The sequence below is a fragment of the Oenanthe melanoleuca genome, chromosome 3, assembly GCF_029582105.1.
Source record: "Oenanthe melanoleuca isolate GR-GAL-2019-014 chromosome 3, OMel1.0, whole genome shotgun sequence".
Lineage (NCBI taxonomy): Eukaryota > Metazoa > Chordata > Aves > Passeriformes > Muscicapidae > Oenanthe > Oenanthe melanoleuca.
The window spans coordinates 19,503,939-19,518,846 of NC_079336.1; the positions used below are offsets into that span (position 1 = coordinate 19,503,939).

At 37.7% G+C, this 14,908-nt stretch overlaps 1 protein-coding gene across 7 annotated transcripts in view; it reads left to right on the forward strand.

Annotated features, from left to right (window-relative positions):
- DLGAP2 (DLG associated protein 2) overlaps positions 1 to 14,908 on the forward strand; it is a 440,625-nt gene that overhangs the window by 420,675 nt on the left and 5,042 nt on the right. For 5 of the 7 annotated variants that reach the window (XM_056488340.1, XM_056488337.1, XM_056488341.1 and 2 more), the window contains 2 exons: positions 8,652 to 8,743; positions 12,793 to 12,945. In XM_056488340.1, coding sequence (XP_056344315.1) covers positions 8,652 to 8,743; positions 12,793 to 12,945 — 245 coding nt within the window. Of the gene's footprint in view, positions 1 to 8,651; positions 8,744 to 12,792; positions 12,946 to 13,772; positions 13,791 to 14,908 lie in introns of all 7 variants that reach the window. The other 2 variants (XM_056488339.1, XM_056488336.1) reach the window with 1 other exon arrangement.

Genomic DNA, 14,908 nt, shown 5'->3' on the forward strand with positions numbered 1-14,908 from the left:
AAAGCTGTGAGCTGTGTTTTGTCCTCACTCATTCTGTAGGAGCAAAGAACCATAATACATAAGAACACTGTCCTGAAACTGGCTGTGCAAGATGGTGTTTCCCAGAGTAAGGTTTTGGGGAAGTAGTTAAAGAGCCAACTCTAGAGTCCAGTGCAGGATCAAAGTCTGGTAATACATAGAGCTCAGATGGTGCAATAGCTCCATCCACAGCTCCAAATCTGACACATCCTTCCCACTCCTGTGGCTCCAGTGCTTGACCCTGTGCCAGAGCACACAGAGTGGTCTTACATGAACATTGTTTTGCTCTTTTTCTGAAACCTGCAATTTTGCCTCTTAGTGAGCAGCCATTTTAAAAATGTTTCCATTCCTTTACAGGCTCTTCAGCCTGTTGGAAGAACAGAAAGCAGTAGCAGACAAGAACAATAGTTAAAGTACTTCTGCAGTTAGACAGGCATATACATTATTAGAAAATTCAGCTGCATTTTCTTATTACAATTTTGTCAAGAATCATTATTATTCTCTCGTGTCCTGTGGACACCTTGAAAGGAATGATGGGATAAAGTGAAAAATAATGTAGACAATTTTGGAACAAGTTCCAAGACAGCGCTAATGATAGTAATATATCAAAGTGGTCCTAGGACTCAGTAGCCAGCTCCCTATGATTCCCTTTGAGGTCAATTATCCTTGTTCTTCAGGCTCAGTTTTATAAATATTTCAATCCCTGGCAATCTGAATTATTGTCTCAGGTGAGATTTTCTCAGATCACAAATGAATTCATATTAAGCTTTCTTATTAGCATTTTCCCCTGCACTCTTACAAATTTCACCATCACCTCTGAATGCAGCTCTGAATGCTGTGGTCATCTTCCTTCCCCCTCAATGAGCTCTTACTATGATGTACCCTCAAGTCTTGATCCAGGCCATGGTGAATAAAAGGCCAATTTCTATTTCTTGCACTGACCTTTTCAAAGCAAAGAATGTCTATGTTTTTACGTCATCATTATTTTATTTTGCAGTCATATTTCTCTGCTGTATTGTGCACAAGTCTGCCAAGTAATAATAGAGGATTTGGACTGGTTTTCCTTCCTTCAGCCTCTGGTGCTTTCTGGACTGTGGGTTTTGTCTTTATGTTCATCATAGCAGAGTAGAGCTCAGAATTTTCCCCTTCCCTTGATACTATGAAGACTTTAATACCCTCCTAGAGACTGTTAAATAACAACATATTTTGCTTTGATTAGCCTGTGGAAGACTTTCCAAGCCTTTCATAATGGTCATTCCTCAGTACTTCTTTTTTTTCACATATGTCCTATTTTTCAGTTCTTCTAGTCTTTGCAGTGCTGAGTACTGACATTTCAATATCATTAAGAATCCCAAAGCACCTGCTTCCCTGATCACCTGTTACTGATGTAGGAACATCAGTGTTTTCAGTCTGAAACAGAAGTTCAAAGAGCAAGACTTTGATCTCCTTTGAAAGAGTAAGATTTTTAGGGAGAAAAGGGGAGAAACACACAGTCCTTTAGCCCTTTCTTTCCTAGTGAGGAGTCTGCAGGCAAGAGCTGGACTTCTCCTACCTCCTCTCTCTGTAAGCTCCTTTTGCACAGCCCTAGTCAAAACTGCAGCCACATGAAATGAGCAATGGAAACACACATCAGTGCTCTCTCACTTGGAGATGTGGCGAGGCAGTTAGAGCTGTTATTCTTTGGAATATGAAACTGGGTATTACATGAGGAAAACTTGGATGACCTGACTTTAGCTGACTACCTGTCCTGGAGTGCAGGACCATTCTCCTTCCCATCATGTGAACCCATACTTTTGCACTCAAGAAATACCCTGGAACACCTTGCTGCACGGTGAAATGGCAATCAAGAAGGTAATTTTCTGTAAATTGTACATAGGACATGACAATATGGACTTCAGTAATTTTTATTTTTATTTGGAGTTAGTGACACCCTTTTAACTTGGAATATTTCAGTCAAAAAACAAAACAGTGCTGGGATTTTGTTTCCCTTTTTGAAGAGGGACTCAAATTTGGAACAGAACAAGAAAAAGCAGTACCCTAATATGAGAGTTGACAAAATACAGCTGAAATCTCTTTTTTTTAACTAACAAAATGAGTTAATTACTTGTGCTTGGGGGAACACTTTGACCTCCCTAATAGGTTAAAGGAGTTATAAAATAGGTCTACATAGTGTTTGCAAAGTCAGAATTTGTGTTCAGCTGACTGTAAAAAGTGAACTTCAAAGTCATGATTTTTCATTGTATTTTCATTTTCACTCATTTCAAGAGATCTTCCTGAAACAATTTTCAAAATGCATTATTTTTAAATAGTATCTGTCTTGCTTTGAAAGACAAGTGTCTGCTAAGGAAGGGAGGAGCCGCTCCAGAAATGCAAAATGTAAACTCCCTCCCTTCCAAATTATTATAATTTTGAAATTAAGGCAAAGATATGGGAATAGGAATAACAGTTCTTTGCTAGGAAAATTAAAATAAAAATACATAATACAAAAAAACCAAAACACTGACAGAGTCAGAATACAACCTGACACTCTGTCAGTCAGGGTGTTGGTAGCAGTCCCATTAAATGGTGGCTGCATCCTCCTGCAGTTCAGTTGGAGCAGTGCTCCTGTAGAAGGGTGCATTTTTCCTCTGAAGGTCCAGTGATGATGTAGAAGGATCTGATTTTTCTCTGGAATAGAGTAGAAAAAGCTACTTTGGTGTTCCAAATCTCAGTTTTTTATCTAGGTAGGGAAAGTTTGGCTCCTCCCCCTGGCTGGAGCATCTCCCAATGGGATGATGCAATTTTATCAATCATACAGTGAGACTCAATGGCCCATTAACAGATGATATCTTTCTGGAGGGAGGATGGGTTGTGGAAAAGCTAAAGATGATTGCCCCACCTGGTTTTAACAAATGGCCCATTAGCAGAGGATATCTCCACAGAGATAAGGATCACTGCCCCACCTGGTTTCAGTAAATGGTGATAGAATACATACTTTTGGTCACATCCTGTATTGCAAACCAAGACAGTATCCTTTCATCTAATAACACTTACATCAAGTAAAGGTGAGTTTTTAAAGAATTAATTTCACCAGGGGAATGAGCTTCACAGCGTTCTAAAATCTCTGTGCAAATAATTTTTTTTCTTGTTGAGCCTTTAGAACATTTTGTATCCCCAGTCTTAGCCACAGAGGTTGTAAGTTGTGTGTCCTCAAGAACTTAAGTTTATTGATACCCCAGCACGAAATGTGTCTTGACATATTTAAACATTTGCCAGTTCCTTGAAGAAAATAAACAGAAATGGCTGAGCCAAAAGCAAATAAATGTAGTTTTCCATCTTCCAGCAAGACTACTATTCCCAAAACACTTCACAGCAAAGTTTGCACACTTAAATTGTCATTCTTAATGCTGAATCATTTCTTTTTGTCCTGGATATATTAATTGTACTTGACGACTTAATATAGCTTTACATCTCTTAGGAGAAGTCTGTCCTTATGATACCACTTCTATTTTGTTTTAAACACGGGAACAGTTAAAAGAGAACTGCATTTTAGAAAACAATTTCAGTTTTGGTGTTAAAACAGCAGCCCTGAGATCACCAAAAGCTGTCTGATTGCTATATTGATTTTTTTCTTTCACTGTAGCTTTTCTCTCATAATGTTGTTTTAAGAACTTCACTCATCAGGTCTTAGACAAAGAGATAATCATTGCAGCACAAATAACCACTCTTTCCTTCTTTTCAAAGAGGTTTTTTTAGTTGGTCAGTTGCCATGAGTTTTATTTTGAAGTCTCTGAAAAGTTCTTATATTTTTTATTGAGGCAGTTATTTGTGCTCTGTTTATTATTTATATGTGTCTCTGTGTGTGTTCATTTACATGTAAAAAATATAGATATGTGTCTGTAACAGTTCCTAGAGTTTGACATCTGGTCATTTGCACTCGCAGGGTACCTCCAGGCAAAGATGTGTGTTTCTCATGGGTGCTGACTGGAGTTTCAGTTTTACACCCTGAAAATTGTGTTTGGCTGCTGGTGTGTAGGCGACGACAAGAAAAACAATTTCAAGTGTCACAAAGCTGTTGAAGACCAAGAGGGTCAGGACTCTGCATCCCATGAGCACGGCGATGGGAGCAGGGAGAGCAGAGCAGGGAAGGGAACCACAGTCCCTGCCCACAGCTTGCAGGCAGGGTCTGGCAGGGGAAAGAAGACAATGCCCTGGTCATTATGGAGAACAGATCCACGGAGCTTACTCTCACCCAAAAATCCTTAGATAGGTGCAAAACTTAACTACAGGACAAGTTATGCCAGCAGAAAGGTTGTTTTGCTGGTATCCTCTGCATTGTGGTTAGGAGCTCTGCTGGCATAGCAGTGAAGTGATCTCTAGTGGGGAAAAATATAAAGATATTAGAGTGGGAGCTCAAGGTATCACCTCTCTCTCCCACTCCCCTTAATTCCATGGATACTGGACCATTCCATGCTAATCCTCTAGCTGATATTTCCACAGTACTGCAAAGGCTTTACTAATGGAACTGGAGCTGTAATAGAAAACACAGAGTAAAATCTCCCATGATTTTAAGGGAATAAAAATCAACAAAAACCCTCACAGCCGATTGATTTTTGTATATTCATGAATTAATTATCCATGAAAGCTTTCTTAGGTGCTTGACCAAATACAGGTTATCCTTTAACCAAAGAGAAATTACTGACATAATTTTCTAATGCTTTTCATAAACCTATCCTTCAGGAGCTACTGAAATTTCCAGTTGGGGTGTTGTGAATGACTAAAGAATAACTTAACTGTACTGAAACAGTCTGTCAAATCCTACAGTGTGGCATCCAAGAATTCATCCCAGCATTTGTATTGTTCCACTGAAATTTTCTCCTTTTTTGAACTTAGCTTTGTTAAGATAAAAAGCAAATTTGCAGCAAGTCCCAGTTGGTGAATTACCCTCCAGAACACTGCCATTTAGGGACTGTGTTGTCCTAAAATGCCATCTGAATATTATATGTTTATCTTTGTCTACAAGCTCTCCTGATAGTGAAAAAGGTATTTCTAAAGATTACTAATTTAGGTTTAGAGATTCAACAAGTATCAAGCTCTACTTTGAGTTAGGAGGGTGACCTAAATGCAAGTTTCAATATTTTCTCAGGAGTATTTTCTCAGATTATGGAGTAATTTATTTACAAGTATAGAGGGGGAATGGAATAAAAATTTTAAATAAAACATGTTATTTAAATAGTCAGTAATGGATGGCAGAAGTAGATTGATTGTTAGCAGTTTCTCACTGCTGGTACAGCAGTGGCACAATTGAACAAAGCTTTTAACCTGTCAAGATCAGAGTTACAGCATCAGATTATAATCAATTTCATCAATACAGACCTAACTTTTCCCTCTCTACATTTGTGATATGAAATCATTTTTGATTACAAGGTTTTGTAGAATTTCTCAAGCAATTTACACGATCTCTAATCAGGGTGTAAACCCTGAGCCTACTTTTTCTGAAGTCATGGTGAGGGTTTTGCATATCTTCAGAGCTGAAGTCAGATAGGACCATACAACAAAGATAAAGTGCTTCATATGCTTCAGGGAGCAGAATTAAGGTTGTGTGACTCTTTCCTGACATTTGGGCAAATACAAAATTGTCTTAATGCAAGGAGGTATATGGATTGAATGAAGATTGTTTATGTGTATTGGTAGATTTTATCATAATTTTATTTTATTTACAAGAAAAATCTTATAGTCATCACCAAACATCTCAATCTCTTCAGTCTCTAACATTCATCATTCTTTCATGGAGATAATCAATCTGCACTCATCAGAATAATTCCCCAATGCATGAAATTAATAACAAGGCTTTGGATGTCTATTAATATTGTGCTAAAGATTATGAGTTGAAGTGTTTTAATACTTTAATTTAATTACATCAAGGCAGAGTAGCATGAATATGAGAGATTCTAACCTCTATGTTTTATTACATCTGATTTACTTATTAAAATGGAAATAGAGTTAGATCTTTAGTAAATGCTAGGGCTGTAATTATACATGTGTATTCAGCACTGTGACTCAGTGGCACATGCAAACATTGCAGTCTTATATCCCTGACAAATGTGTATCCCACCAAAATGCTGCATTGCCAGTGCCTAAGTCCTGACCAGTCTGATTGGGCTTTAAATCAGTAATACTTATTGACATGATGCTTCATGATAATGAAGATAAAATTAATGTTTATTTAATATGAGGGTTTGGGTAACTGAGATTCACTAGAAAATATAAGACATATGGATTCTGTCAGGATCTATATTTCTGCAGAAGAGCTAAAATCAATTCCCCTTACTCAGACTGTGTATTTGAGCTATGAACTGTAAAATTCAGCAGAGGAAATAAAAACTAAACTTTACTCACTGGAGGCAAGCAGTAGAACCATGGAATCATCCTCTTTGGTTTTTTTTCTTGTTCAGTGAATCATTGAACATAGCATGGAATAGGTGATGTCAGGGACCTGTTACAGCATAATTCCTCATCCTGGAAAAGGAGGACCTCTGACCCCACACTGGGAGTTTGTCTAATGTCCTAAGTACAGATCACCAAGAGAAAAAAGGAGGATACAAGGCTGTTTGTCACTGAAGTCATTGCCTTTATTTAAAATGTTGAAAACCAAATTAAAGCAATTTGTGTCAAATCAATCGAAATATTTTTATTTATGTTTTTATATGTTTGTTCAGGCTTTAACACTCCAAATATTCCTTTCTGTATGCCAATAACACTGTAGAGGAAAGTGAGGGGTTTGGGGATCAAAAACCCCAAACCAATTAAAATGCTTTATGTCATTTGGCCAACGGAACAAAAACAAACCTCAGTGAATTACTCATGCAGCCCTGAACCACTTAACCCTTCTAGGATGGATGTCACACAGGACTGATGAATTATGTATATTTCTGTTTAATTTACTGTTGTGGCACAGCTGTATTGTTTGTCTAACAGAAAATGGAATAGAGTTTGAGAACCACAGTTCTACGTATTAGCACATGCCTTGAAAGCTACTGAGATTGTAAATGGAGCCCAAAACTTTCAAATTATCTCTTGCTGCTATTTTTAGGTGAGCAGATGTTTCACTGGTTGAAAGAAAGATGAATTAAAATGTAAAAACTACTACCAAAATACTGTTTTCACATCCCTCCTGTATTTATTCTAAATAGCAACAAAATGTTAAGTCCTGCCACAGTTTAATGTTTCCTATATTAGGAGCTGCAGATCTGTTGGGCTGTACCAACTTTATCTGCATTATCTGCATTATCTGTATCTGCTTTTTCTGAATTATCAAAATTGGTTTCTCCAAATTGAAGTAAAGTATATCAGAGTAGTTCCTGTCTACCATTACCCCACCTCTCTATATCTTTAACATTATTTGAAGATCTGGAAATTCTCCTGCTAAAACAAATTTTTCATTGAGTCCACAGCTTATAATGTTATTGAGAATGTTTTTTTTTTTTTTATGATAGAGATGGATGTGGAGGAAAGGAAATGTAGGAAAGGATATGTAGGAAGGTATAGAAAAGCATGGTGCTACCTACCAAAGTGTGGTATTTATCCCAGCAAATGTGGGAGTCAGGATGTGTTAGTTCCTTAGGGATAAGCCAATCCCCTCCGATAGTACTGCCAATAGAAAGACAGAAGCATCTCCAGGAGGAAATTCAGCTCATCTAAAAGTAAGTGCCTAACATGGCTGAGCTACTGAATTCAGATCACTGATTATAATGCATTAAAAAATTTTAATTTAGACTGATGACTCTTGGAAACAAAGTCACGTAAAATGAGTTTGGTCGTTTTCCCCAGTGCGTACTGTAAGGGCAGGTTCACAGACAGTGATTAAATACCAACACAGCCACGGGGGCTGATCCTGGCTCAGCAAAGTCCTGGAGCACCTGTTTGTGCCCCACTTTGTCTGAAGCTCCTGTGCTGAGGACTGTGTATATTTTCCTGGGCAGAAAACCTGCAATTCCTACTGGGTGTTCCAAAACTTGTCTCAGAGATGTAATTCTTGTGAGGATCTAATCCTTATGGTAGAAGTATGTTATATTTCAGTTGAATGTAATAACTTTACCCTCAGAACAGATAAAGAGATCTCACTCAGGGATCATCCACAAGTGTAGTGAGTGAAGTAATTTGCAATCACAGAACCAGAAGACATAATCTAAGGTTTTTGACATCAGAAGGGACATATATCCAACTGGTTCTTGAGGCAAGACAATTTCAACAGCTCTCAATTTACACGAGCAAATATAAATGGGAAAGATGTCACTTACTTTGAAATTTAAGAGTTTTCAAAATCATATGGATTGATGGATGCCCACTTCAGGAAGCTGAATATAGTCCCTTGTTTTCTTCTACTTCCTTAAGCAAGTAAAGTCTAAGCTGTTTTGACTTACTAATATAACATTTATTATTCATTCATTATTGCCAAAAGATAAGGTGCCACTTGAGCTGGCCTATACCTCAGTCTTTTTAAAAAAATATTTTATGTGTATAATCACAAGCAACAAAACCAAATATTTACTTCTATTTTAAAATAACAGGAATTTTACCTGCATATGTTTCAGCTGGATGTTGTATTTGCTGCCAAAAAACATTTATTGGTAATAATCCATCTGTATGCTTAGTTCTAGGTAAGATCCGAAGTGCTGTTGGAAGTGCTCAGCTCCTCATGTCTCAGAAATTCCAGCAATTTTATTGGCTTTGTCAGCAAAATCTGGTAAGTCACCTTGCCCAGCTATTCTTGAAAAGTTTAAGTTTATTCATCTGTAATATTCCACAAAATGTCACCTTAAATTTTAGAATTTAATATTTTTACTTCAAGAACAACTGTAGTGCACCCAAGCAGTAGCATTCTGAAATGTTATTTTATGTCCCACATTTACTTCCCTCTTTTTTTAAACTTAGTACTTAAGTATGATGTTAGTAGATTTATTTTTTTTAAGCAAATCTCTAATTTCAGTAATTTCAGTCTGATTATGTTATGTTTTTCTCTTTTTTCTGTCTTTATTAAGCAAAATAAAATAAGAAGAGAACAAATGCAAGTTTTCTGAGACATAATATTGTGACTTATTTTTGCAATACTCTAAAATAGTAACGATATTTCATGTAAGAAAGGGGGAATTTTCACATTGCTATCAGTGGAAAATAGTAAAATAGAATAGTAGAGAATACATGATCCATCTTTCTACCTACCTGAAAATAGGACTGATCGTGGAAATGAGATATCTATAATGTTCATCAAATTGAGTTGGGTAATTTGCATTGCCTATTATATATGAGATGTCCTGGGGCTAAAGGAACAGATGCATTATATTACTTATGAGGGTTACTGCTATTGTTCTGGAAGTTCATTAGAGACTAATTCAATTCTAAATGTTATCTTCATTAATATGACAGCAGCCATCAGCCAGACAAACATTGTAGCAAGATAATACTAATCAATAGAAGAACATAATTCTTCCAGCTACAGCTGGTGGTAGAGCACCTTTCTTTATCTCTCTCAAATACCAAGTGTACCTTTTCCTTCTGACTGTCCCTAAACCTCATATCTTGAAAGTACTGAATTTTGTTATGTGCATGATAGCAGCCATAACCTACACATCTGCTCACATACTTTTCTTTGCTCATTGGGATTTGTCACATATCTTCCACGAACATCCATTCTGCAAAAACATACTTGGTACTTTCTGTCTGTAAATTTAAACATTCAGAATACCTGCAATAAAATAATACTGAGATAATAATTAAAAAATGCTATACCTTCTGATAGATACATGGTCCTCATTAGGAAAGAATCCACTTAACCACTTCAAAAACTCTGTCAAAACAAGAATTTGAAAAGCTGTTACAGAATAACAGAGGAAATATTCAAAGTCTGACAAGCAAGAATTTACCACATCTGTATTATCAATTACATCATGTGTCCTCCTATCTAGTAATTTGTTTCATACCAAAAGAAGGGAATCATTGAAAGTTTCTCTCTGCAAATTTAAAAATGCCCTCTGTTATCTGATTGATTAAGCTATGCAAAATAAGATTTGGAGAGCCTAACCTCCACTCCACTTCATTTATCTTCAAGTGGGCCCAGCATTTGTGCTCAAGAGCATTACTGTAATAGCAAGTGCAGCTCCTGCTCAGCACAGCTGTTCAGGAGTGAGAACAATTCATTACTGCAAAAGCAATAGGAGTGCAAGGAGAAATCTACAGTTTTAGAGACAAGACCAAAAAGCTGGCAAGATTTTACTTCTCTTTTTCTCCTTTGGGTAATAAGCCTCTGAACTCCATAACAGTGGCTTTACCCCACTCTCAAGATTTAGGCTCTGAATATCCTTCACTTTCATTAAATCAGTAATGGGCTCTGCAGAAAGCAGCAGCTGCAAAACTGACTGTAGGTCATTCATGTCTGGAGGCTTTTCTTCCTGTACCTAATGATAAAGTTTGTTGCTAAATAGTCAGTGCATTCCTACAGCAGGCTTTGCATAGGCTCCTAAGGCAGATCTCAGTGCCCCAGGGGAACGCTGCCAGCTTGTGCCTTCCCTCTTTTTGAAACATCCATCACGTACAAGGGCTGCCACACAGCAGTTTCTCTGACAGTGTTCAGCTTAAATGTAGGACACAGAACAACAGCATTTACTTTCCCCAGTTCAAAATGCAACAAGGGTTTTAAAGCTATACACTCACACAAACTGAAATTTGACCATGAAGGTCACCTATGGACTTTTCTAAAGGACCATGGGAACTTCAAATGGCATATTTGATTATGCTTTGTGTTAGGAACTCTTATAAAAGACTCTCACTTAGGGTAAATTCACAGAAATGTAAACTTCAATGAGGTTTTCTTTTTTATGAATCTGGCTGGCTATCTCTTATGTGTATACTATTTAGTATTTATATATACTATTTATACTATTTTAGAAAAAATGCCATTATTGATCAATAACTAGTCTCTTCTGCATTATTCACATTACTTTTTGTAACACTTTTTTTTCTTTGAAGTGTCCTCCTCCATGCTCTCTAGTCAGCACAGATCCTGCTCAGCTTGTGTGTCATGGGTTGCAGGTTAAAACAAGAGCATCTTGAGCTCCATCTAGGCACTTGCTGCTTGCTTCAAAAAGAGGGCTGCAAAGCTGAATTCCAAGTAAGATACAAATAAATAAGCAGTTTCTGAGAAGAAGCAGGTTAAGCCAATCTTTTCAAAACTTAGTTGGCTATAATAGTACTTTTTTGTGCCAGCATTTATCCATGAGCTCTGACTGTGTAAGAAGCAGGAGGCAGCCCTCTTGTGTCCAGACCACACACAGCACAGCCCTCTGCAGGAGTTGTGCTGGAGGTCATGGTCTTTGCAAACACCATGAGCTGAGTGGGGAGCACAAAGGTACAGAACAGCAATTAGCCTTGATTCAGAAGGCAATGCCCTTGCAATCAGTGGCATCATTTTCTGGCTGTTTAGAGGAAGCTGGGGAAGAGTGCCTGAGAATACCGGGCAGGAGACAAGAGATTGCAAGGTAAGACAGACTGCTGTGGGACTGTCCTCATGAATTGCACACAGGGAGTCAGTTCCTAAAGCCCGAAATATTGACCTCTGTAGAGTAAGTAACACCACTGACATAAATTTTAAATTGTTTTGTAACAAATTGGGATCACCTAATGATTTAGTTTTCAGTAAACACCAATCTGGAGTTGTAATGTTTCCCAGAAGTCTGTTATAATCTATATGGCCAGTTCTCTTAAATCCCAGAAGCTCCCTATTAAAAGGAAGTTTTCTTCTGGTGAAGAAGACACTAAGTTGTTCTTGGCTCAAGGGGTTAGCAATGATGCTAACATAGCAAACTAGTCTTTGCAGGTTTTGCCCAGGAAGGGAGAGATCCAGAGTTTGTTTGGCGTGGTTTTGACGTCCTCTCTCCCAGCTCTGCTCTTTAGACCATCATAATGGCTTCCTCCTGTCCTGAAAGGAAAAAATCATTTCTACTTTACCTTCAGAGATGTGTTTACCAATTAAGCCCTATTTCAATAAAGTGAAAATCTCCACTTTGTACTAAAGTACCAGTGCTCAGAGAGCATAGGGTTAGGAGTCTAAACACTAAGTTATAATACAATTTTTATCCAGCACTGGCATCAGGTTAATTATGAAATACACAGTCATCTTGCTAATTGTTACCACCAATGTTTGCTCCATTAAGTCTTATGCACATAGAGCCTCTTAATTGCAGTACCTGGAGGTAATGTCTTCCCAGTTCCTGAGTGTGATTCAACTCCCCAAAGAACAAAATGCAAGCATCCCATCAAGATTTCATACCTCATGTATACATTTGAATAGGCAAGACAATGTAAACATCAAGTTCAGCATAAGGTGACAAAGTCTTTGTGGGATTGTTTTGTCTTAATCAGCTATCTGAATGTAATTTTTAACCAGGAAGACTTCAGGCTGGTTGGAATACAAACCATGTTCCCCTTGCCTTTAATAATCAGCAGACAGAAGCTGTCAGCTTGTTCCTTTTTAGAAATGCAGGTCAGCACAGCATATGGTGCTAAGGAACTTCCCATGCCGCAAATTCAGGAAGGCTGGCGTGTGACTTCCAGCTCATTCATGTTTGGGTTGTGTAGGAGGCACAGCTTTCCAGTCACAGCTCCCAGCTGCAGAGCACACAGAGCCTCAGCTCTGAGCAGTGCTGCAGCAATGAAATCTGGCAGCATGCCCTTCCTGCCTCAGTGCACACCACTGAAATCCTCCTGGAGCTTTCACCTTCTCTCCTTTGTGCCTTTCAGGACCCGAGTGCCATGCCAAGACCAACTTCCCAGGACCTTGCAGGTTTCTGGGACTTACTGCAGCTCTCAATTGAAGACGTCAGCATGAAGTTTGATGAACTGCACCAGTTGAAACTCAATGAATGGAAAATAATAGAATCACCTGAAAGGAAGGTAAGCAGACCATGGACAATACCATTTACTTCCTGTTTGTAGTTCTGCAGTCTTCTGTTAAATGCAATAGTGAAACACAATAGGTTTCTAACCCTGGGGATTATTTAATTGGCATGGCCCAATTTTTACATGAAAACGTCCATGAGATGTGAGGAGTATTTTATTTTTTAACAATGTTGAGATTAATTATATAATAAATATAATGGATTTTGCTAAGGTCGTTTGCTCCATTACACTTCTGTTCAAATTATTTGATTCACATTCTAAAAGCTAGAGCAGAAATATGTTCTTATTAATTCAGACTGAAGACAATAGCCCAAGAATTCAAACAAGATAAATTCAGCACTCTGCTACATTTGGGGCAGCTCAAACTTGAACAATGCAGTGTTTAACCCTGCATGTATTACACGAATGATAAAAGAACAGGAATGAGAGAAAAGCATGTGACAAAACATAGCACAGGTCATACTAAAGCTCAGCCAACACACTTTTGGGGGACAAAGTGCTGCTGGACAACTCCCTGCACCTCTGCCATGCAACTCCACCATTTGGGAGATGCACCACATGATGCTTATAAACCAAAGATGACAGATTGCCCATAAAAGCAGTGTAATTCTGAAACTGCCTTTCTCATCTCTAGAGCTTCATCCCTTACCTTGATTATCCCACTATCCTTGCTGATTATTGTATCAGACAGATGAAAACAGCATTTGGTTTGAGTCAGTACTGTTAGCCTCAGGTGAATACTTGTTTGGTTTGGGAGGAATTAGGAGGCATTTTGACAACTTTTTCATTTCTTCATGCTCCTCTTGGATTTTAATTTTCAGCCAACGGGTTGGTGGATGGTGAGTTTGCAACTCTTGCTTACTAGTGACAACTGGAAGTAAGAAATTATTATAGTGGCAGCAACAGTGATATTCCTAGGAGGGAAATAACTAAAAGTGGGGGAAAAAAAATAAGATGGGATGACAGGAATGGAGCCTTTATGAAAACAGGAGATAGAGAAAATAAAGCCAGGCAGAACTGGCTATCCTTGGGTATAGAATCTTAGGCTGTCACACTATTCCTGTTTAATGCAGAACTATGTTTTTAAATAACCTTAGTTATTTAGTCTTGGCTATTGCATTTGGATAGTAGAGTCAGAATTAGCTAAAAAAAAAAAAAAAAAGCCAACAAAAAACACCCCAACCGAACAACAAAAAAAAATGAGAAGTCTGTAAACCATAAGTGTATCAGTTCAATTTTTGTATTATTTGAATCCTGCTGTGCATCAAATTAACTGTGTTCTCCATAAGGAACAGCCCATACTCTGGACTATTACCAGAAATAAGAAAGAATTTAATAAATTGTACAGCAAAAAGATCTATCATAATAACCATATCTATACAAATGAAGTTATGGAGTCTTCATCTTCAGGGCTATGCAGTCCAGAATTAAAAATTAAATAAAAATAAACAAACAAACAAAAACTGATTTCAAAGTTGCATCTAATTTCAAGTGCACTTTTAATGGGATTGTATGAAATCACCTCCAGAGGTCCATCTCTTCTAACCTAAATTAGTGTACAATGCCTTGATTATAGGCCCTCATATGATATTTCACAGTCTCTAAATGGTCAAAACAATTCTTTATTCAACACCTGCAGAGAAATTTACAGCTACTTTGGTAACAAAATCTTCTGATTTTTACTTTCTAATTTGATAATCCTTCAGAATAATTTTCTTTAAAATGGCCCAGGCTTGCAAGCAGAACAATTAGCCCTACGTTCTCTTTCTGGTTGGCACTTGAATGCTTCCACAGAGCAATTCCTGGAGGAGACTAAACTAATAGACATGTATACACAGCTGCTATCTCATATCCAGCTGAGGCTAAACTCAGTATGATTAATTTAATCAAAAATCCTGTCCTGCTAACTTTGGAGAGTCTTTCCACTTGATCAGACCACACAGATGCGCTGAATTCC